The sequence below is a fragment of the Myotis brandtii genome, unplaced genomic scaffold (genome assembly GCF_000412655.1).
Source record: "Myotis brandtii unplaced genomic scaffold, ASM41265v1 scaffold410, whole genome shotgun sequence".
Classification (NCBI taxonomy): Eukaryota; Metazoa; Chordata; class Mammalia; order Chiroptera; family Vespertilionidae; genus Myotis; species Myotis brandtii.
Genome location: NW_005365764.1, coordinates 559,304 through 582,912, shown reverse-complemented (window position 1 = coordinate 582,912; position 23,609 = coordinate 559,304). Strand labels below are relative to the sequence as shown.

Sequence of the window (23,609 nt, the reverse complement as noted above, 5' to 3'; positions counted from 1 at the left end):
TCTTCACTGCCCACGTCAGAGGCTGGGTGCCCTGCCTTGTCGTCCCCCTTTTCAGGCTCTTCCTTTTAGTAGGTGCTTTCACCCCAGCACCTTTTCCTGCTTTCCCGCCGAGCACAGAGAGTTTGCAAGGTTAAGCAAACAGTTGAGATAGAAATACAATCCAAAAGAAATTTCAGGGCAAGAATGGGGATTTTATTTTTGTTGTTAGAACCAACTCAGGTGTGTGATCCTTTTCTCCGTATTCTTTATACTTTATGTGACTCGTTATACTTTATGTGAGGATGGCGATGGGGCCGACTCCTGCACAGCACCTCGCCCCCAGCACTGCCTTTTTAACTGTGGCAGGAAATGGGCGGATGTTGTGTTTGCAGCAATGAGTTGGACATATTTGGTGAAGCCCCATAAAATTGCCATTTTTATATGTCGAAACTATCACAATACTTGAAAAAAAATGGAAAACTGGAAATATCCTGTGGGTTAGCCTAATTACCCTAAGACAGTAATTCGTTGAGTAGCGGACTTAAGTAAGTATCTGGATGTTAGGATGGAAACTTAAACAGTTACTGACTAGCGTGGACTCATTTTGGATGCAGTTGCCTCCAGGAAAGGTTGGTATCAATAATCATTAAATATTAAGTATTTATGCCAGGTCCTTGTAGAATATAAAGAAGCATAAAAGTTGGCCGTTCTTCTCGGAGCACCGATGATTTAGGTCCCAGAAACTAGCCTGGACCAGTCACCAAAAATAAGCAGCAGCCTGGTGCCCAGCTGGAGAGCGTGGGCGCCAAGGCGGGTGGACAGGAGGGCGAGGGAGGAGAGTCGGGTTCGCAAGGATGTTGTAGTGGATGCTGCTCAGCGGGTGTCCCTTTGCCGGGGGCCAGATCGGTGGGTCTTCAGTCCGTTACCCGCCTTCCCCGGCCAAGTGCATGCACGGCGGGGCCAGGCTGACAGGTGCTCCCTCCTTGGAGAGCCACAGATGCTGATGCCGGCTGAGGTTGCGTTCCCTTTGTCCAGGCCAGTTTGCTCTGGGCCTGCTCAGGCCCCTGTTCCTGGTCTTGAGCTGCCTTGGTTTCTGCTGTTTCCAGGTCCCTTTCTCTGGCTTGCAGCCAATTCCGTGAGTTCGTGACGGCTTTTCAGTGAAGCCCCTTTTGCCTGAGTCAGCTGGAATGGATTTCTGTTGCTGGCAACCAGCGAAACTAACGGTTGGAGCCGGCACTCAGGGCCTCCGGGAGGAGTGCAGCATAGGCAGGTGACCTGAGAGTTGGCGGGGGGACGATGGGCTAGGCTCTGGAGACACCCTCGCTCTCAGGGAAGAGCAGTGCAGTTTGGGGTTATACTCAGATTCGGAAGAAGACTCAGAAAGAATGCAAAGCCAGCCTGAAGCCCAGGTTTTTCGGAGGGCCGGACGAGGAAAGTGAGGGCTGACACTGTAGACAGGAACCCTGGACGCGACTTTGGATATTGAGAAGTCAAATCTGTACCCATTGTTACAGTTTTATGTTTGCTTTTTAAAAATTCTGTAGTAAAGTTCTTTTTGACTGTTTTAACTTTTTTTGTTGTTAATCCTCACTGGAGAATATTTTTTCCATTGCTATTTAGAGAGAGTGGAAGGAAGGTGGGGGGGAGAGAGAGAGGGAGAGAGAGAGACAGACATCGATGAAAGAGACACATTGATTGGTTGCCTCCTGCACACCCCTGACCAGGGCTGGAGATTGAACCTGCAACCCGGCTACGCGAGCCCTTGATTGGGAATCAAACCCGAGATCCTTGGGCGTATGGTTTGATGCACTAACAACTTAGCATACCGGCCAGGGTCCTTTTGACTGTTTGTTGTTGTTTTTAATATATCTTGATTGATTTCAGAGAGGAAGGGAGAGGGAGAGAGAGATAGAAACGTCAGTGATGAGAGAGAATCATTGATCGGCTGCCTCCTGCACATCCCCCACCGGGGATGGAGTCCGCAACCCGGGCATGTGCCCTTGACTGGAATCAAACCCGGGACCTTTCAGTCCATAGGCCGATGCTCTATCCACTGAGCCAAACCAGCTAGGGCCCTTTTGACTGTTTTAGATGATCCTAGGGGAATGAGGGGGGAGAGAGATGGGAAAGGTTTGGTCCATCCAAGGCTAGTATAGCTGGAAAGGTCGTCTGGAAATCTGGTGGGGTAGGGTTTCAGGTGGACTTACCTAGCAGAGCAGGTGCACATGGTCTGAATTGAGTGGGAAAGGGCCGGACAGAAAGAGAATAGACTGATAGGTGATTCTGAGAGGCCTTCCTTGCCAGAGGTTGAGCGAAGGTGAGTCTAGGAGAGAGGACCGAGAATGCAAAGGGGTGGAGATGCACCATGCTGTAACTCCATGTAATCAATGCCGGTAACTGCATGTATGTAACTGTCCCGGTTGTGTAAATAACACAGCTGTGCATCAGGGATGGAGGAGAAGGGTGCCCATGACCAGGAATGGAACCTCTGACCCCTTCAGTGCGTGGGCCCAATACAGCTCTGCTTACAGACACAGAAATGTGAATGTCATATAATTTTCATATAATATTTTAAAAGATAGAAACAATTGTTAGCACACAGGTTGTTCAACAATGTGACACGGGTGGCTTTGGCCCAAGGCCATAGGTTGCCTACTGCCTGGGGCAGCACCATCCACATCCCTCGGTGTCTGCATTCTCCATTCAGCAGTTACTAGGCACGTGCGGCTGTGGAAATGCGACCAGTACGAGGAAGAACTGAATTTTAATATTTAATTTTAACATGAATTTTAATTCAATTTGACACAGCCCCATGGGGCTGGTGGCTGCGGCACGGGCATTGGCCAGCACAGACCTAGAGAGACACTGTGTGGATGCAGCCACAACCACAAACAGAATTATCCCTTGTAGCTCGTTCATGAACAGTAGAAACCGGCATTATGGTGCAGTGCCAACGGGAACCGACTGGGAATAGCGAACACTGCTGGGGCCTGCTTTGTTCCGGGCTGCGTTCTGCGCGCTGTACCTGGGTGCGCTCACTGCTTCCCTCTTACGCAGCAGTGAATGAATGCACTGCAGCTGGGTGCGCCCTCCCGGATGAATGGATCTTAGACCAGTGATGGCGAACCTTTTGAGCTCGGCGTGTCAGCATTTTGAAAAACCCTAACTTAACTCTGGTGCCGTGTCACATAGAGAAATTTTTTGATATTTGCGACCATAGTAAAACAAAATCTTATATTTTTGATATTTATTTTATATATTTAAATGCCATTTAACAAAGAAAAATCAACCCAAAAAATGAGTTCGCGTGTCACCTCTGACACGCGTGTCATAGGTTCGCCATCACTGTCTTAGACCCTCAGGCTGAGACGGCAGGCATTCTATACCATGTGATACCATTGTTCAAACCTCAAAAACAAGCAAAATGAAGCAACACTATTCGGGGATATACAAACATATGGTACAACCATTTTTAAAAGCAAGGGGATTCAGACTGTGATGCCTTTGGGGGAGAGCAGGTGCCCTGGGGAGGCCACTGTGAGTGGGGGGCAGCGGGGCCCCTGACCTCTCCCCTGCAGTGGTCCGGGGCGAGGTAAGCAGGGTGTATATGGGTTGCTAGACTAGCGTTTCCCTCAGTAAGGACCGTGGCCATTGTAGCATCACCACCGTTCATATTGAATTGGTTTCGGTTCCCACTTAAGCATATGTTCCATTCAAAGAGGTGTTTATATTTGTTGCCTTAGTTGCATTAGAACAAGATTAGATTAGAAAACATTGTTATTTATTCAGCTCATAAACAAAGGATTGAACATAAAACCCATTGCTCCAACTGATGGTTTCATTTAATCTAATGATGAACTGAATGTTACCAGACTCAAACCACAAGAACTTACATCGAAAGGAGAAGCTGAAAACTGGAAAGAACAGATAGGTGTGCGTCTAAACTGTTATGATGTCTGACGCACCTGAGGGTGTTAGGAAGCTGCGGCTGTGCTATTTCATGGGTAATTAGTGCAATTTCAAAAATTACACAGGAGTCCCTGGTAAGTAGGATTCAAAGAGACACTTTGTTACTGAAGGTCCAGTTTTGCTATAGCAATTCTACTGAGCTGATTGTTAAATTGTGTCAAGCTTTTCTGTGTAATATGTGCATCTTTGACTTTTTTCCTTATTGTTCCGTCTTCATTCTTTCCTGTATTACTGACATGGGTTTATCTTTTCTCCCTTCAGAGAGTTTTGAGGTGACAGTCACCAAAGAAGGTGATAAAGGGTTCTTTCTATCCCTCTTATGAATATTAACCCACTAACTTTGTTTATAAAATTGGGAATCAGCCCTTAAACAGAAGAAGCTGTGATGCTTTTTTATCCCTTTTATTCTATTTTGTTTCTATTTTTAAATATATTGATGGAAACTGTATGTAACCAAACCCTGGGTTAGAAATATCTGGAAATCAGACATCCATTTGAACTATATGGATAATACTGTACATTTTTTCCTAAATTGAACTTAAGAGATTCACTTCGTAACCATTTTCTATTGGTTGTAATTTTGGAAGAGGTCCGTCTTATTTTTATGTGAAATACATTTTGTGAAGTTTTACTTGTACATTAGAACGTTTATATTTGTTCTCCCATGGGCAAGAAGGGAAACGTAGATTTTAACTCCTAATTAAGCTGGTAAGCCAACTAGACGAATTTCAGTTCCCAGGCAGGCTTCCTTTTCAGGTCTGATAGGATATAGTCCGAAACAAGGGCCAGTCTCGCTGGTCTCTCCCCACGGCGGGCACTGCATCGCACTGGTAGACGCTAGCTGTTGAAATGGATGCCTGAGAAGTTGGTATTTCTACCTTTCTCATTCAGTAGTTTGCTTTGACTCCCTAATTTTAGCCAGGCTCATTGCACAGGAAGACTTGTTTCTTCTGACTTTTTTTTTTTTTACAGACTTTCTGTAATTATGGTGCTGAACCTATATCTCACGCTTCTTCCTCTCTCAACACTTGACTGTGTGTTTTAGCCTTCTCTCTGGTCCAAACCAAAATAGCTGCCCAGCTGTCCCCTGCAGCCTGGGCAGTTTCTGGTGTTATCAGGCCTTGGCAGTCTGCTAATGAGACCACTTTGCCCTGGAGCTGTCCTAAGTACTCCTGTGAAATGCCTGTCTATATTTTCTCTCTCTCTCTTTTGTATTCCTGCATGAATGGATGCAAAGTTAAATGAGTTGCTTGGAAAGCCAGAACCTGCTTCTTTGTACTAAAGCCCAGAACTCACCCTGTCGCCAAGCACAGCGCCCTGCTTCCCCACAGACCCTCTCAACCCCTGGCTGCCATGTGGTCATGGATTTTCTTTGCGGGAGGAGGGGTCTGACTGCAGCCTGTTCGGTGGAGCGATTCTAACCGGCGCTGCTTTGACTCCCCAGGTGAGATTTGTGGATTTAAAATTCACGGGCAGAATGTGCCCTTTGACGCGGTGGTGGTGGATAAGTCCACGGGCGAGGGACTGATTCGCTCAAAAGAGAAACTAGACTGTGAGCTGCAGAAAGACTACACGTTCACCATCCAGGCCTACGACTGCGGGAGGGGGCCCGATGGCAGCGCCAACGCCAAGAAGTCTCACAAGTAAGTAGCCGGGCAGGGAGCGTGAGGACAGCAGTGACCTTACTCTCCTGCCCCAGGACTCCGGTGCTTGTGAAATAGAAGGGAGTGCCAGGTGTCCATCGGGACATAGCAGTTAGAGCAGAGACCCTTGTAGACGGCTCCAGCAAGGGCCTGGACCGTAGTCGTTGTAAATGAATGAATAACCTAGTAGAGAAACCAAGGCCCTACAGAGAAAATACGAAAGCCCACTCGTTCCCCTAGGAAGAGGTTTGCAGGTATGTGTGTCTTTTGTCTGTAAGTTCTGAGGGCGTGAAATTCATTCGAGCTGAAGAGAGAAAGCCAGCTGGTGGGCTCTGCCCTGGGAGTGAGCACGGCCTCCCTGCCAGCCGAGGACCACCCTCTAGTGGAGAGGGCTCTGGGCAGGACATGGAGTTAGACTCTTGTCTTCCTGCCTGGCCCCTGTGGCTCAGTGGTTGAGTGTTCGACCCAGGAACGAAGAGGTCACAGTTCAATTCCCGGTCAAGGGCGTGCAGGAGGCAGCTGATCAATGATGTTTCTATCGCTCTATCCCTATCTCTTCCGCTCTTTCTAAAAATCAATAAAAACATATAAAAATATAAAATAAACAAAAAAAGAACCTAGTCTTTCCTCTGCCACTTACCTGCCCTTTGGCATTGGGCAGATTTAATTTTGTTGAGTCTCAGTTTCTACTCAGGACGTGGATTGAGGAAAGAGGGCACGTGGCTGAGATGATGTCACATAACTGTTGTGAGGGTCAGCTTCGTGGATGGGTGGCGTCGGGGTGTAGAGGGTCTTGGTGAACAGTTCGGGTGCTGAGTGCAGAGCTTGTCTGGTTCAGGATATGCCCTGATCCAAAGCCCTGAGGCCCGCAGTTTTCTGTCTGGGGAGCCTGCTCGGACGATGCCTTCGTTTTCTCATCCCCGAGCTGGGCAGATGGAAGCTGGCAGCACGGGGTTCGCCAGGAAGGGCAGCACTGGGGTCACCTTGAGGTCCCTCATTTGCTAGATCAACGGCAGGTGGGGTCCCAACCACGGGTTACTAATGGTCTCTGTTCCTTGGAAGCAGGACCAGCCTTGTTTTAATGCTCAGCGTATCCCATCTTCCATGTCTGTTTCTTAGCCCTTCTTCCTTTGGCTCTAGTTGTTTCTGAATTTTGAAAAAAAATATTTTTAACTTTGTGTTAACAGAGCTAACAGATATCTGGTATAGTTTATCGCCCTTTTACATGCTCTGTCCCACGTCGTGAAAGAAAATCCCAGTGTTACTGCCCTTTTTGTTTTTTAAATCCTCACCTGAGGGTATGTTTTTAATGATTTTTAGAGAGAGGAAGGGGGAGAGAGAGAGAAACATCAATCGGTTGCCTCCTGTACTCACCCGGGCTGGGGATCGAACCCACAATGTTGGTATGTGTCCTGACCGGGAATCGAACCTGAAACCTTTTTGGTGTCTGGGACACTCGACCACATGAGCCGCTGGCCAGACTGTGTTGTTGCCTTCTTACCGGGTGCCTTATTCCTAGACCTGGAAGGATCAACCCAAATTCCTGTTTTAACTTTTCTGGTATCTCCAGGTTAAACTAAAAACAATGAATAGTTTACTTTTTATCTTCATACTAGAGGCCTGATGCACAAAAATTCGTGCAAGAGTAGGCCTTCCTTCCCCCGGCTGCCGGCACTGGCTTCCCTCCGTCACCTGGGACCTGGGCTTCCCTCCTCCGTCCGCCCGCAGGCACCCGGGACCTGGAATGACGCCCGGAAGACATCCGGTCTAATTAGCATATTACCCTTTTATTATTATAGATAAAATTGAATAAAATGTATCAGAGAAAGGAAATTTAAAAATAGGGCACAATTTGGGGGGATAATAAAACAAGCAAAGCCACAGCTTTTCCCCTCTTCCAGAGCAACGGTCCACATTCAGGTGAACGACGTGAACGAATACGCACCTGTGTTCAAGGAGAAGTCCTACCAGGCGTCAGTCGTGGAGGGGAGGCGCTACGAGAGCATCCTGAGGGTGGAGGCTGTGGATGCAGACTGCTCCCCTCAGTTCAGCCAGATTTGCAGCTATGAAATTGTCACTCCAGACGTGCCATTCACGGTCGACAAAGATGGTGAGAACAGAGGGCAGCGTTCCTTGTTAGGGGGACGGTCCCTCCTAAGCCGATCAGCTTCAAACCCAAACTTTGTACTTCAGTGCAACTCATAGACCGGAGAGTTAGTCCATTCGGGCGGCTAGAACAAATGCCACAAACCAGGTGGCTTAAACGACAGACATTTATGTCTCACATTCTGGAGGCTGAGGAGTCCAAGATCAAGGAGCCATTCCATTCAGGGTCTCGTGAGGGCCTGCTTCCCGGCTTACAGATGCCACCTTCTTGCTGTCCTCACCTGGTGGGAGAGACAGGGCACTCTGGTCTCCTCTCTTCTCATAAGGACAGTGATTCCAATATGGGGACTCCCCCTCATTGCCTCACCTGAACCTAAGCTCCTCCCAAAGGCCCCACCTCCTAACACCATGACACCGAGGGTAAGGACTTCACATGTGAACTTCGGGGACAGGAACATTCAGCCATAGCAGAGACCTGCTGTGGTGTCTGCTTCCCAGTTAAGTTCTTACTCTGTCCCCTGAACGCCAGGTGTTCTCTGGCGGGGCCGTTCCTTTTTCAAAGTCTAATAAAAGCCCCTGCCCAGCATGTGGCTATTTTCTACCTTCTCCCCTTTCAGTCAGCGTTGGGCCCGGTTTTCTGTTCTCCATTAGACTTGAATCTTCTGCCTCATCTTGAAGGTGGAGGTTTATACCTCATTGCCAGACTCTCAGTAACTGAACAGATCGAGACCGGCTCATTCGAGAGTTTAACTTCCTTATGAGGTTACCGCTTCAAGATGATGCATGTCTCCATCGTTAACCCAGTCCAGATTCTCTGCTGAAATCACGGGCACGGCAGACACTTTGCACACACCTGTATTCATGGTCAAAAGCTGGCTTCTCTCGGGTGGGTGGGGTAGGAAATCTCTCTCTCTTGCTAATCAGGTAAGTCTGTAACAAGTATTTAATGCAGCTTTGGTCTTGTATTTAATATTTGAAGAATTGGAATCATTTTGTCTTTTTACTCTAGATTCTCTGCTGAAATCACGGGCACGGCAGACACTTTGCACACACCTGTATTCATGGTCAAAAGCTGGCTTCTCTCGGGTGGGTGGGGTAGGAAATCTCTCTCTCTTGCTAATCAGGTAAGTCTGTAACAAGTATTTAATGCAGCTTTGGTCTTGTATTTAATATTTGAAGAATTTGAATCATTTTGTCTTTTTACTTATATGTAAATCTTCAAGTAAATATAAAAACAAACAAAAGTCTGTAAGAAGGGATGGAGTTGAATTGCATGGGCTCCGAGATGGTTTAGTGTAGAGCTGGGAAGCCAGGGGAGTGTCTTGACTTTGGGTGTTCCCCTGTCGGTGCTTCCGGGGCTGGGACCACGAGCGTTGTGTGTGTCAGCAGGGTCCTGGAGGGGAGACCAGCCCGGGTGTGGGTCCTCACTGTTTCTCCCCCTGGAAGGTTACATAAAGAACACAGAGAAGCTGAACTACGGGAAGGAACACCAGTACAAGCTGACGGTCACAGCCTACGACTGCGGGAAGAAAAGGGCCACCGAGGACGTGTTGGTAAAGATCAGCATCAAGCCCACCTGCACCCCCGGGTGGCAAGGTGAGCCCCATTCTCGTCTCCGTGCTCACCCCTGTTCTTAAAGTTTAGGCACGGAACCTAATGTGTGAACTTCCCCCCCTCCCTCTACCCGGGCCGATGCAGGATGGGACAGCAGGGTCGAGTATGAGCCTGGCACGGGCGCCCTGGCTCTCTTCCCAAACGCCCACCTGGAGACGTGTGACGAATCGGTGGCCTCGGTGCAGGTGACGGTGGAGCTGGAGACCAGCCACATAGGGAAAGGCTGTGACCGCGACACCTACTCTGAGAAGTCCCTTCACCGGCTCTGTGGTAAGGAGGCCTGCGGTCTGCAGTGAGGGCGAGAGGGACCCTACACGTGCGTGTGTACGTGCGTGTGTGTTGCTTCACGATCATGAACTAAAACAGACTCTAACTTTCTGGCACGGCTGCTGCTGCCTCACCGGCTAATTTCCCTCCTGGGTGGGCTTCAGGGGGTACATGACCCCATGGAAGTCTGTTCAAAACCTTATTTTATGTGCAGTTTTAAGAACCACTGATTTGAAGACAGTATTTCTCTGCCATACACTGAGAATCATCAAAATAGAAATTACACATATGTGGAGGGAATTTTAAATGAAACGGGATGATTATTTAAGGACTGAAGAAAAAAACTACAGGTAATGTGGTAGTTTTTGGCAAACGTGAAGAAGAAAATCAAGACCAAAAGCACCCACATCTAACTATGGTCTCCACAGACCATATACCCAGGCCTGGGGTGCAGAAGTATATCCACAAATCATATACCAGGCCTGGGGTGCAGAAATATATCCACAGATCATATACCCAGGCCTGGGGTGCAGAAGTATATCCACAGATCATATACCTAGACCTGGGGTCCAGAAGTATATCCACAGATCATATACCAGGCCTAGGGTGCAAAAATATATCCACAGATCATATACCCAGGCCTGGGGTGCAGAAGTATGTCCACAGATCATATACCTAGACCTGGGGTGCAGAAGTATGTCCACAGATCATATACCCAGGCCTGGGGTGGAGAAGCCAGAGGCAGGGAGACTGGGGCCTGGCAGGAAGCTGGCTCCGACTCCACCGTCGTTGGGGGATGTATTCTGGTTTATCTAAATGGGAGGTCTGGCTGCCTGTCATGGAAAATGCTGAGGAAGGTTTACTTGGCTGGTGAGATGATGTCAGTGACTTACATGGCCTCTTTATATCAGAAGGGTCTAGTGCCGTGGTCGGCAAACCGTGGCTCACGAGCCACATGCGGCTCTTTGGCCCCGTGAGTGTGGCTCTTCCACAAAATACCACGTGCGGGCGCGCATGTACAGTGCGATTGAAACTTCGTGGCCCATGCACAGAAGTCGATATTTTGTGGGAGAGCTGGTTTTTGTGGAAGAGCCACACTCAAGGGGCCAAAGAGCCGCATGTGGCTCGCGAGCCGCAGTTTGCCAACCACTGGTCTAGTGTGTTTCAGGAGCTATTCAGCATCAGCTCTGCGGGGAGCATTTTCCGTCCTCTCTCTGGCCGGCTAACAGCAGCTAGATTTAGGCAGCAGTGTTCGTGTCTAACTGGAAATTGTTACATGGTAAATAAGCAAAAAGGGAAAGTGTATTGTCTGCTGGCGCATCCCAGTGATGAACATACTCAGGAGTTTTATGACTCTGAGTCTAAATATTCATAACCATGTACCTAATCTGTAAGTTGAGAGATCTGGAATGGGCTCTGATTTTAAACTGTGTATATTAGTATAATCTATGAAACTACCTTCTCATGGTGCCATTTTTTATGGTATTAAAAGAACACTTTCTCAGCAGGACAGTTCAAAGGTAGGAAGAATGGGAAGGATTCCATATCTGAGTGCTCACTGTATGCCGGGTGCTTCCACATGAGTTATTTCATCTTCCCGTCAGGCCTACAGGGGCGGTGGTATGGACCTGGTTCTTACAAAGGAATTCATGGAGGTGGAGGGAGGCTCTGCCGCCACCTAAGGACACACTTTTAGGAGGTGGCCGGCTGGGATTTGGACTGAGGTCAATGTTACTTGAGAGACCAGGTTGTTCAGCCAGGTCACGCAGCTCCTGGGAATTGAGACGTGAGGACCAGGAGAACTTGCAAAATCTTCTGCAAATTTTTTTTTCACTTGAGCTTGGCAATACATACAATAATTGTAAATTTTTCATGCTTTGTTTGCTTAGTAATTCCATTTCTAGGAATTTTTTCTAAGGGAATGATCATGGAGACACACAAAGGTGTGCATCAAGGGAAGGTTTATCCTAGGAAAACGTGGGACAACCTCAGTCCACCGGGGAGCTCAGGTCATTGAACTAGGGCACATCCGTGCGATGACTGGGAATGTGCGTGTGCACACAGGCCTCCATTTTTATAAAATGCATATATTCATAGAGGACTGGACATGCTCATATGCAAATGTTAATTGTGGTTTACAGGTTTATTTTTTCTTCCTAGCTTTTAAAAAAATATCCACACTTAGTACTTATAAATTTTGCTTGTCATAAAAGCCCTTCCTTTCGATAAAAATAAAGTGGATCTAGTTACCGTAAAGACCCTGAGACAAGGGCAGTGCATCGGTGCAGGTTGGCAAGGCGGTGCCTTTTCAGCGCTCACCCCCAGCGAACCGAGTTCCCGTGGCTTTTCAGGGGCTGCGTCCGGCACCGCCGAACTGCTCCCTTCCCCGAGCGGCTCCCTGAACTGGACCGTGGGCCTCCCCACGGACAACGGCCACGACAGCGACCAGGTCTTCGAGTTCAACGGCACTCAGGCAGTCCGCATCCCGGATGGCGTCGTCTCCGTCAACCCCAAAGAGCCCTTCACGGTGTCCGTGTGGATGAGGCACGGGCCTTTCGGCCGCAGGAAGGAGACGATTCTCTGCAGCTCCGACAAAACAGGTGAACGTGCTGGGGAGCGCATGCTCCGTGTCCCCGCAGAGACTGCTGGACTCCTTCCCCCGAGGCTCCCTGAGGCTGGATGGTTACACCAGGGCGGCCTGTCCTAACACATCCCCCTGGCATTTGGGCATTTGATAGTAAAAACCCAAGTGTATTTGTTTCTGACCCTGCCTTGGCCCAACTGGGGAGTTCATCGATGCTGATAAAACCGTGTCTTCAAAATCCATTAAAGAAACAGCTTTTATTTCTCCTTTGGGTCTTAAGTTGGCCATTTACCAGTCGCGTTTCTCTCTGCAGATATGAACCGGCACCATTATTCCCTCTTTGTCCACGGCTGCCGGTTCATTTTCCTCCTCCGTCAGGATCCTTCGGGAGAGAAGAAGTACAAACCTGCAGAATTCCACTGGAAGCTCACTCAGGTGAGGGAATGGGAAACGCGCCGATTCTGCTGCGGCCAGCTGGCCCGGGCTGGCTGCTTCCCGGCCGTGTATACTTACAATGTTATGATTTCTGTGTCTGTGGGTCAAATTAACTCCTTTCCACTGAAAGCCTAAGTTATTTTTACATGTATGTATTTTATACATAAAACATTAATATACAAATTGTACGTGTTAAATTCAAAAAACCGTGTTATAAAGCAGCCCTTGCTAAAAAATTGGGGTTGAGATCCTTGCGTTTGTTTATTCATTACTTAAGGCTTTGCCTCCCAAAAGGTGCCACGGCGCCCCAGGGGCCTCAGCGGATTCAGGCGCCAAGGAACATTTAAAGTTTCCAAGGAACCAGCCATCTCGAGCCTTTCAGATGCCGCATGAACCACTAGCTTGAGGGAGTTGGCGGGTTTGCTGTCAGCTCATGTGACATTCCATTTGACAGAGTCATGCCTTTCCCAGCAGTTTCTGAGTGAGAAAGCAAGTTCAGTGGGACCTCGTCCTCGGACTTCATTCGTTCGGAGGCTGTCCAAGAAGCGATTTGTTCGAAAACCGAGCCATTTTTTTCTTTTAGAAATAATACACATGGAATTAATCCGTTCCAGACCCCCAAAAGCAAAAACACACGAAAATATTCACAGCACAATTTCTTGAGCTGTTAACAGCCCGAGGTTTAATGGCAAACTGACTCACACTCACGCATCCCTCCTCTGTTTGTCGCCTGAGCGATGTATGACTAATCATACAGGTATCAGCATCAAAGGGCTGTCGGGTCGAGAACTGAAGCCTTGTTCAACAGCTGAGACCTTTTTTCTGTGAACAACTTGGTTGAGAACCGAATTGCTCGAGAACCAAGGCTTGACTACTTTCAAGTGCACAGTTGGTCAGCATGACTGTTGGCTAGCGTTTATCATGGTGTTAAAAATACATGCCTCCGGCCCTCGGCCGTCCCAGATCAGAAGCCACTGCCTTTCTCCCCTGCTCTCGGTCAGGTCGCGTGGTCACCCTGTCCCCGAGGATTGCTGGGGATATTGTATGTTACGTACAGCCTTACTCTCCTAATGCCCCAGACCCCTGCAGCACCTGTACACCGGGGTGCAGTGCTGCCATTGTTGTGCCTGGATGAGAGGGAGGTGGACACCCAGGTGCTAACCCTCCCCCTGCCTCTCTTAGGTCTGTGATGAGGAATGGCATCACTACGTCCTCAACGTGGAAATCCCGCGGGTCACGCTCTATGTGGACGGCGTTTCTCACGAGCCCTTCTCGGTGACTGAGGAGTACCCACTTCACCCATCCAGGATCGAGACTCAGCTCGTGGTTGGGGCTTGCTGGCAAGGTAACAGGCATGGGCACCCCCTCTCCCCAAGGCTCGGGCATTCAGTGATTCTGTCTGCTCTGCCGGAGGAAGCAGGCTCTTCTCAGCACCTCACCCTCCTTTCCTTTATCTTTTCACCCCTTTTCCTGGGCCCAGTCTTTCTGGGGCGTCACCGAGGCCGTCCGTTGATGGGCGCTCACTGCAGGTGTGCTAAGGGACACCTTCCTTGGCGCCTGGGAGGAAGTGTTGCACAGAGGGCGGTGTAACTGAGGAACATTTTATAAATTCATCAGCTTGTGGAAGAGTCTATGAAAGCATGGAGGCAGCCGTCAGGCACAGAAAGGCGGTGTGCTTTGGCCAGGTGACTCTTCCAGAGCCATTAGTGCTTGACAGCCTGGTGGGGACACCTCAAGGGCCACGTTTGAGAGGGTTCGTGGACGTCTCTGCTGGGTGACCAGGGACGGCTGTGATGACAGCCACCAGAGCACAGCACCCTCGGTCTGTGCTTCCCGAGTGCAGGCCGTGTGCCGATTGCTGTACATAGTCATCTCATTAACCCTTCCAACGCGTCTGTGGTGGAAGCTGTTGGATCCCTATTTTACTGAAGAAACAGGGGCCCTGAGCAGCACTGAGCCCCTGTTTCCAGCTGAGTCATCGTGGCGCTGGGGTTTGAGCCCTGAAGCCGCTGTGCCAGGGCCGAGCTCTGACCTCTGGACCAGGGTTCGTAACCTTTCCTGTGCCTGGAGCCCTTACCGTGGCCTGGGGAAGCCTCTGGACCCCTCCTCAGGTTTCCGAGGGAACCGATTAAATTGAAATACAGTTCCCAAAGTACGAACAGACCAGAGGTGTGAAATGTCCACACGGCTGCTCTGTGAACGGAGAGCAGGCCTCCGCAGCAGGCCCGATGCCCGCGTGACGTCCAGTGGCCTGGGCTGTGGTGATTCCTGTGGTGTCGCCGCAGTGCAACCCGACGGGGAAAGAGCGGCGCTTTCTCCGGGCCAGACTCGCAGTTGCTGCTAATACCACTGTGGTTTGTGGCTGACCATTTACAACCAAAGGAGCACGAACTGTGAGAAGTTAGTGAAGAGAAGCCTGTAATTTTTCCCATTCAAGTTAGGGATCCCTCACTCCGCCTTCGAGGTTCGTGGGCCCCACATTGGCCCGTGACTCGACTGTGCGTGGGGTCCCTGCAGGCGCCTGCTAAAAGGGTCTCCTGCTTCCTCCCTGTGGAGACTGTGCTTTGAGGTAGACATTTGTGAAAGAGCCTGATTTCTAAGACAGCTTTGTTTCTATTATGGGAATTTGAATTTCATAATTTTCCTGCAGGTCCTTTCAAATGAAAAGGAGTAAGACAGTAATGTAGAGCGCACCTCTTCAGTGAATTCCCATATTTAATTTTGGTGACAATTTATCCATGAGGAAGTGAAACATTGAGACCAAGGAATGAGGAATAAATTATTAGGGATACAGAAATTTTTAGTTGCTGTTCTTAAATTTTCCGTTCAAATTTGCTTCCCAAAGTAAACAAAAAATTCTGAGAAATTATCTTAAAAATACAAACTCAAGGGCAAACCTAAATGTTACTTTACATTCTGGGAGCTTTGTTGGTTGGGTTAAAACATCCCCCTCGTCACACCCTGCTGTCCTGGGACCCTGCTCATGTCAGTAGTTCTGCCTTCAAAGTGGCCATTTTCACCTTCATCCATCGCTTTCTACCTCGGTCCTCAGCGTCCTCAGCCAGAAAAGTCTGCCTAAACTCCCAAACCAAGCACAACTTTGTAAAGATGTAATTAATAGGGAGGAAGGTCTCCGTTGCTCCTTGCAGCGGATTTGAAACCACTTCCCTGACAAACCCCATGGCGAGCTGGGCTGATGGCATGCCATGGAGGAGTCATGGAGCCCTGAGCGCTCCGGGGCTGTGACACAGGGACGGCTCCACAGCCTGGTCTGGGAGCGGAAGTCCTGTGCTCCGGCACTGGGTGTGCCTCTCCAGTCGGGCGCTATTGGACCCTGGACCCCTTCCAGGGGCGGTGGGTGGTCAGAGCCCCAGGCCCACCGTGGGTGATGACCTGTTTCTCGGGGGGAATTCCTTAACCTCTGACTCTCCCTCCCTGTTTGGTAAAAGTGGTTGAAAATGCCTTCTTTCCTCTGCCACTGAGAGGTTAAAGTCTAGACCGATGTGAACTTGTTTTGCGCTTTCTGAAGAGATGTACTTTTGCAAGCCCTTCGTACACCAGCCCGTGGGCGCTTACTCGGCCCTGCCGGTAGGACAGTGCGGGCCGGCGGGTGGTGCCGAGTCAGTGCCGAGTCGGTGCGTCTCTGCGGTCAGTGAGCACCTCCTCGTGGCCCGCCAGCCGCCCGGGCTGAGGAGACAGCTCAGTGTGCAGGCGCTTCCTCATCTTACTTTGAATCCAACCTACGTTTTGGCCAGGAGGGTGTGGGGAGGTGGAATAGAAGAATACCAAGAAGCTGGGGTGGCAAATATCGCTTCTGGGAAAAGGCGATCAAGTACAAACCTGCTTCCAGGCGGAGTATGTCCCCAAGGGGCACACGGGAACTTTTCTCTCTGCATTTTGCATTTGGTAGCTTTTCAGTAGGAATCTTCAAGGTCCACTGTGAAGAGCCTAACCTGGGGTCCCCTCCTGTTCTTTGTCTTGCTTCTCTGCAGAGGACTCAGGAGTTGAAAGTGACAATGAAACTGAGCCCGTGCCTGTGGCCCTGGCAGGTTGCTGGACTTTCCCCCTGTGGTTCACTGCTGTTCCATTTACACACAGACGTCGAGTCATTCACATTCTGCATGAAATGCCCAAATTGCATTTTGGTCCCGTCACCATCTGAGCTGCTTTGCATTATTCCCCCCACCATTGCTTCATGGGGTCCCTTTCTGCCTGTTTGGAGCCCAATTACAGTGAGCAAATGACTCTAATGCAATGCACTAATGGGATTTTTATTTTTCTCATCCAGTTTTACCCTGATGCCACTGCATGAGACTCCCTGCCGAAATCTCATAGGCCAGGTTTGGGGGTACCTCCGGGTTCTCAGGTGGCTGAACCACGAGACAGGAAAAGATTCGTTTTTAGATATTCTAACCTGACTGGTACTAAATTCTGTTTTATTTTGGTTAATCCTTATCCAAGGGTATATATTGAGTGAGAGTGGAAGGGAGGGGGAGAGAAACATTGAAGTGAGAGAGATGTATCAATTGGTTGTACCCCGGTGGGCCAGGGATCGAGCCTGCAACTGAGGTATGTGCTCTTGACAGAATTCGAACCTGCCACCCCTTGGTGCGCAGGCTGATGCTCTAACCACTAAGCAAACTGGCCAGGGCAATATTAAATTTTAAACATATTACCTAGAAATCTCAGTCCCTAGCAGTGATTTATAGTGTTGTCTAGTGTCCTTATTGGGAATGAGACCTGCTGCTGAAAATTGGTGTCTTCTCTGTCAGTGGAAGAACAGGTGTAGTGGTCTGTGCTACAGTCTGTCAGGGGCCGGTTTCTGGGTTTTCGTTTTCTGTCCACCATCCTCACTTCCCAGTTACCCTCAGTAGCGGGAGACGGGCATGATGGCACTCGGCACAGCCACCTGCAAGGCCTGATCCGCGGCTTGAGTGCATCCCTTTCTCTTCCTAGTCATGCTGTGTGGGTCCCCCCCCCCCCAAAAAAAAACAATTTGTACGTATCCCTGAGCATGCTCAGAAAAAGCAGCCCGAGTGTGAACCAGCTGGCTGACAAGCAGAGGCTGGAGCGAGTAGGACGTGTCACTTGTGCACCGTGGTGACAGGTGTGGGCTAGGCCACCCTTACCAGTGAGTGGCCAGATGTGTGGGACACTCATGGGGCTTCCAGGCTTCGGGTGAGGGACCCCCGAGTCCTCTTCTCCCCTGGCCACATGCATGATCACACACAAGTTAATTTCTTCATTGCGCTTCCATGTAGACTGCAAGGCTAACAGGATTTGGTCTGAACTAACCCGCATGTCCATCCATCAAGCTGCCACCACCAGTAACACTGCGTTGAGAAATGAAGCAGGGGCTCTGGGCTGCACCCCTAACCTGCCTTCCCCCCCGTGTTCCAAAGGTGGTGACCTACATATGACCCAGTTTTTCCGAGGTGACCTGGCTGGCCTGACCATCCGGTCTGGGAAGCTCACAGACAAGAAGGTGATTGACTGTCTGTACACCTGCAAAGAGGGGCTAGACCTGCAAGTCCCCGAAGACGGCGGCAGAGGCGTGAAGGTAACACTGGCATGCACCTGGCTTCTGGACCCAAGTGGGGGCTGTTGGCAAAGGATTGATCTGTGACTGGTCTCGAGCCGTTTAAACTTGTAACATGTCTGACGCAAATGTGTGGGTTGTTCCTCTCACACCAGCCAATTCCCCAGCTCTCTGGACACCCACTCTCCTGGCGTCCAGCAACTTAATTCTGACACTTCCTGGATTTAGCTTCAGGCTTCACAGTGAGGGCTCAGCCCACTAGGCTGCCCCCACTCCATGCGCCCGTCGCAGGAATCTGCCCTTGGGTTCCCTGCACTTCTGTTGGCCTTGGCTTTGAAGTCCGGGCTTCCCAGTCTTCACACCCTCCCCTTTTTAGGTTCAACAGCTTGGTGGAACTGCTCAGAAACAGATAACATTTTACTTACTAGTAACAGTTTATCGTAAAGGTTACACTCAGGAAAAGCCAACCGGAAGGGATGCACACGGCAAGGAGCTAGGGCGGGCGCATGAAGCTTCCACGCCCTGCCCAGGAGTGTCGCCCTCCTGGCATCTCCCATGTTCCCCAGCTGGGAGCTCCCACCCTGTTGCTCAGTGTTTTTATGGAGATTCCGTCACGTGGTTGACATTGCCCATTGGTGGGCCACTCCTTCTCCAGCCCCTCTCCTGTCCCCATAGCTCGAGGTGGGGCTGAAGTTCAACTTCTTACGTGGTTGGCTCCTCTGGCAACCAGCCCCCATCCTGACACCAGGGCCCCACCAAGAGTCACCTCATTCATTAAACTCTGGGGTGGTTGGGAGGGACTTGCTGTGAATAATGAAAGATTCCTGTCTCGGGAAATTCCTAGGGTTTTAGGAGCCTGTGCCAGAAACCGGGACAAAGACAAATACGGATTCTCGCACCACATACTGTGCACCTTGGAAGGTGCCCTGCAGGAGAGGGTCCCAGTCAGCGGAATTACAGGAGTTTTCTCTGTGATTTCAGCTTCTCGCAGTCAGAACCTGACTCCTCCCCTCTCTCCCTTTGGCACGAGTTCAGGTCCAAGCCAACCCCGGCCGGTCGGTGCTGACGGTGGAGGCGGAGGACGTGGGGGAGCTGGAGAAGGCCCTGCGGCACGTGGCCTACCTCAACTCGCGGCAGTTCCCCACCCCCGGCGTCCGGCGGCTCCGGCTCACCAGCACGGCCAGGTGTGTGCTGGCTTTCCCAGGGCCTGTCTGCCCCCTGACACTGGAGGGGAAATGTGTGCACTTCGGTTTTTAAGAACCCAGCCTCCTCTGTAAGGAGAGACAAACCGTCCCTTGTTCCCTAAGCGTCTGAATGATGTCTGTGGGTGACAGTTGGAAGCAGGCCTTGGGAGTGGCCGAGTCTCCTGTTCCTGTGGCATCCCTGTGTGCCCTCCATGTGCCTCAGAGCCCTGATCTTCCCTTCCCTCCCCTTCCCCGTGCAGGTGTTTTAATGAGGCTGCCTGCGCCTTGATCCCTCCGGTTGACGGCTCAGTGATGGTTTTGCAGCCGGAGGAGCCCAAGATCAGCCTGAGCGGCGTCCACCATTTTGCTCGAGCAGCTTCTGAATTTGAAAGCTCAGAGGGGGTTTTCCTTTTCCCTGAGCTTCGGATCATCAGCACCATCACCAGAGAAGTGGAGCCCAACGGGGAAGGGGACGAGGACCCCACAGGTACGGCCCGTCAGCCTGGGACGGCTCATGGCCTTGTCTCAAATCTGAGCGGCCGAGACCACTGTTGCGGCCCACGCCTGGGGCCCTTGTTCTTGGGGGTTTGGGAGACTTGAATGTTTTGACGCTTCTGGAATCTGATGCGAAGGCAGAGCTCATTGTGATCTTTGGAAACGCTCTTGGAAGGTCCTTTGATTTTTCTGGCTTGACGTCTGCTGGTGGGTCCCCCCCTCAGGGGACAGGGTCCCCCAGTCTGACCTTCCAGTGGCAAGTCTTCCTAACTGGGCTGCTTCTGCAGTCCAAGAGTCCCTGGTGTCCGAGGAGATCGTGCACGACCTGGACACGTGTGAGGTGACGGTGGAGGGCGAGGAGCTGAACCCCGAGCAGGAGAGCCTGGAGGTGGACATGGCCCGCCTGCAGCATAAGGGCATAGAAGTGAGCCGCTCCGACCTGGGCGTGGTCTTCACAGGTGAGAGGCCCCTGCCCTCCTCTCAGGGCCCCAGAGTTCCTGGAGGGCGTTTCCTGGAGTCAGGCAAGGGCGTGAGCACTCCCTGCCTCATGTCCCATCCTGACCGTGGTCGAGGCCAGGCTCGTGTCACATCCTCAGGAAGGAGACGCCCGCACACTCTGGGTTCCCTCCCGCAATTGGAAAGCCAGTGACCGCTGGCTCAGCTGGCTCAGCAGCCCGGTGCCTGGCTCCAGCCGGCCTTTGCCTGCGGCCCTGGCCCTGCCGGTGCTCCCAGCTCAGCCACCGCCCTGTCTCACTCCCCCGCAGGCGTGGACACCATGGCCAGCTACGAGGAGGCGCTGCACCTCCTGCGCTATCGGAACTGGAACTCCAGGTCCTTGCTCGACCGGAAGTTCAAGCTCGTCTGCTCCGAGCTCAACGGCCGCTACATTAGCAATGAGTTTCAGGTGGAGGTGAGTGCAGGCTCCCCTGGAGAAGGGCCCCATGCGTGGCCCTGGGGTTGGCAAATGCCAATGTTTAGAGCGACTGTGGCGGCAACTCCTGGGTCTGTCCCAGGGGTGCAGCCTTTTCCAGCCTGGAGGCTGCTGCTGGTCAGACACGCCGGGGGGTGCGGGACAGGTCATGGGGTGCCTCAGCCCGAGCACCTGGGGCCTCTGGAGGGAGCTGGTCGAGCTAAGAGCAGGCGCAGGGAGTGGGGCCGGGGCTGTTTGAGGTGTGACCTGCGTTCGGAAGAGCAGCACCGGGAGTGAGGCTGTTTGCAGTTGGTGAGGCCCTGCTGTGAGGAGATCCTCTGCTCAGGTGAGGCTGCTGACGGGGCCGGCCCGGGGCCTGCTACGGTGACTCGGCCACGCTGGCCAGAGGGCCTCTCCCTGCTGAGTCTCTGGGCCTCCTCAGCAACCCTCTGTCCCTCGGCTTCTGTGGGACACATACCTCTGGAATCCGCATCCACGTGACCTCCTGGCAGCAGGAGGCTAAGCTCACGGGCAGGCCAGTCGATGGGAGCTTTGAGCCAGAGGGTCACGCTTTAAAAGGAAATGAGTGGTTGCGACCTGCACTCTCCTGCACGCGGCTGTGGTTTCGGGGACGAGGGAGAGCCCGGCCAGCGCTTCTCAGACGCCCTGTGGCTCTTCCCCAGTCGGATTCTTCTAGAAAGTGCTGCCAGGATGAGTTACTTGAAGTGATACATTCCCGGGGGTGACAGCGTCACCTTGCCACAGAGTGTCTAAGTGTTTGCCGTGGTTTCTCCTGTCCTTTTCCCGCCTGATGACCAGCACCGTCCGGGGAGCTTTGGGGGCGGCTGGTGTCCCAAAGCGGGGACATGTCCGTCTGAGCGCATGTCCGTCTAGCACACTCAGCTGCCTCTGTCTGCCGCAGGTGAACGTGATCCACACGGCCAACCCCATGGAGCACGCCAGCCACATGGCCGCCCAGCCGCAGTTCGTCCACCCTGAGCATCGCTCCTTCGTCGATCTCTCGGGTCACAACCTGGCCAACCCCCATCCGTTCGCAGGTAGGCCTGTGGGCCCCTCCCCCTCCTGCCAAGAGCCCAGCTCCCGCTCAGAGCAGCCTGGCCGCCAGGTGCTGTGGTCCAGGTCACACGAGGAGCCTGAAGCACCGACAGAGGGCAGGCTCGGGCGTGGCTGCGGGCAGTGCTGAGCTTTTCCCGTTTCCTGCTGTCCCACGGGGTCCAGGGAAGTGTCCAGCGTCTGTGTGGGGGAGGGGGTGGGCACGGTGCCCCGGTGGGGTTCGTGGCCAGGACCGTCCGTCCATCCCGTTGCAGTGGTCCCCAGCACGGCCACCGTGGTGATCGTGGTGTGCGTCAGCTTCCTCGTGTTCATGATCATCCTGGGAGTGTTCCGGATCCGGGCTGCGCACCAGCGCACCATGCGGGACCAGGACACCGGCAAGGAGAGCGAGATGGACTGGGACGACTCCGCCCTGACCATCACCGTGAACCCCATGGAGGTGGGCGCGGCGGGCGGCCAGGGTCAGAGCCGGGCTCACCTCAGAGAGGCCTGTTTGAGGCTGTGCCACCGGCAGGAGTGGAGACCAAAGCTTTGTTTTCCATTTCGTCTTTGACGAGACAATTTCCAGCACAGCCCAGCCTGTCTGGCTGCGGAGTGTGACGCGGAGCCTTCCTCTGTGGGGCCGGGACGGGAACAAGCGTGTTGGGTAGTTGGGCTGTGAGCTGGGGTGGGGTTGGGGACCAGACTCACGTGGCCGTCTCTTTGTCAGACATACGAGGACCAACACAGTGAGGAGGAGGAGGAGGAAGAGGAAGAGGAGAGTGAGGATGGCGAGGAGGAGGACGACGTCACCAGCGCCGAGTCGGAGAGCAGCGAGGAGGAGGAGGGGGGCGGGGAGCACGGGGACCAGCAGCCGGCGAACAGGCAGCAGCAGCTGGAGTGGGACGACTCCACCCTCAGCTACTGAGCGCGCCCTCCTCCTGCCTCCTCCAAGTCTGCTGTTGGCTGCGCCCTGCCCCAGGCCCACCGTGTACAAAGTCGTCTGGCCAGTAGGTCTGCAGACCCTCCCCTCGCGACCGTCACCCCTGCTTGGTGTGCAGGACCCCAGGCTCCCTCCCTGCCCTCTGCCTGGACCTCTGTTGTGTGAGGAGCTGACACCCACTCCCTCCTGTCATCTCGCTCCGCGTGGCCCCTCGCGCCTCCAGAAACGCTCAATCTGGACTCGGTGACAAAGGGTTAAAACTGCTCACTCCCACTGGGTAATCCTTTTGTTCTTTTTTTTTTTTTTAATTTTTTCCAAACTAGTGCATGTACAAAATGGCCGAATGGGGGTTCATATGTAGATGAACTTTTTAATATTTTGTAAATAAATTGGGATTCCTCGTGTCCTTCGTGCTAGTATAACCCAGGGTTGGAACGCAAGGTGAGGTGTGAAACCCTGAGCGCAGGAGACCCCTCGGGATCCTGTTCCCCAGACAAGAGCGGGTCTGCCCCCTCGGGCACTGGGCACCGGGCTGTCCTGCCGCAGGTCTCGCTCCTGTGCGGGCCAGGGTGGAGGGGACCCTCTTTGGGGGCTGGAAAGGCCAGGTCCTGTCTTTGGGAGCCCACCCGTTTCCCATGCGGCAGCGGGTGGGCGCTGGGTCCAGGTCTGTTTGCACACGGCTCCTTGTGCAGGAACCCCGACTCCTGTGTGCGGCCTGGGGCTCATGCTTAGCTGTTGGTTGCGTACATGAGGCGTGTGGGTGATGCGGGAGGTGCACACCGTCTGCTCTTGGTCTGGAGACGGCAGCAGGCCTGAGTGACCCATACTCAATCTGGGGACCCACTCACTGACAGACGCCCAGAGGCCCAGAGTCAGAGAGTGACCTCC

At 52.2% G+C, this 23,609-nt stretch overlaps 1 protein-coding gene across 1 annotated transcript in view; it reads left to right on the top strand.

Moving 5' to 3' along the window:
* Positions 1 to 23,125, top strand: part of CLSTN1 (calsyntenin 1) — a 29,090-nt gene extending 5,965 nt beyond the window's left edge. The window contains exons 3-19 of the mRNA XM_014545451.1: positions 4,210 to 4,239; positions 5,393 to 5,591; positions 7,493 to 7,701; positions 9,144 to 9,293; positions 9,396 to 9,581; positions 11,930 to 12,178; positions 12,476 to 12,597; positions 13,780 to 13,942; positions 16,590 to 16,646; positions 18,000 to 18,157; positions 19,172 to 19,320; positions 19,581 to 19,807; positions 20,103 to 20,273; positions 20,580 to 20,725; positions 21,648 to 21,783; positions 22,054 to 22,238; positions 22,509 to 23,125. Of these exons, the coding sequence (XP_014400937.1) occupies positions 4,210 to 4,239; positions 5,393 to 5,591; positions 7,493 to 7,701; positions 9,144 to 9,293; positions 9,396 to 9,581; positions 11,930 to 12,178; positions 12,476 to 12,597; positions 13,780 to 13,942; positions 16,590 to 16,646; positions 18,000 to 18,157; positions 19,172 to 19,320; positions 19,581 to 19,807; positions 20,103 to 20,273; positions 20,580 to 20,725; positions 21,648 to 21,783; positions 22,054 to 22,238; positions 22,509 to 22,706 (2,735 nt within the window). The 3' untranslated portion in view covers positions 22,707 to 23,125. The remainder of the gene's footprint in view (positions 1 to 4,209; positions 4,240 to 5,392; positions 5,592 to 7,492; positions 7,702 to 9,143; positions 9,294 to 9,395; positions 9,582 to 11,929; positions 12,179 to 12,475; positions 12,598 to 13,779; positions 13,943 to 16,589; positions 16,647 to 17,999; positions 18,158 to 19,171; positions 19,321 to 19,580; positions 19,808 to 20,102; positions 20,274 to 20,579; positions 20,726 to 21,647; positions 21,784 to 22,053; positions 22,239 to 22,508) is intronic.
* The last annotated feature ends 484 nt before the right edge of the window (positions 23,126 to 23,609 follow it).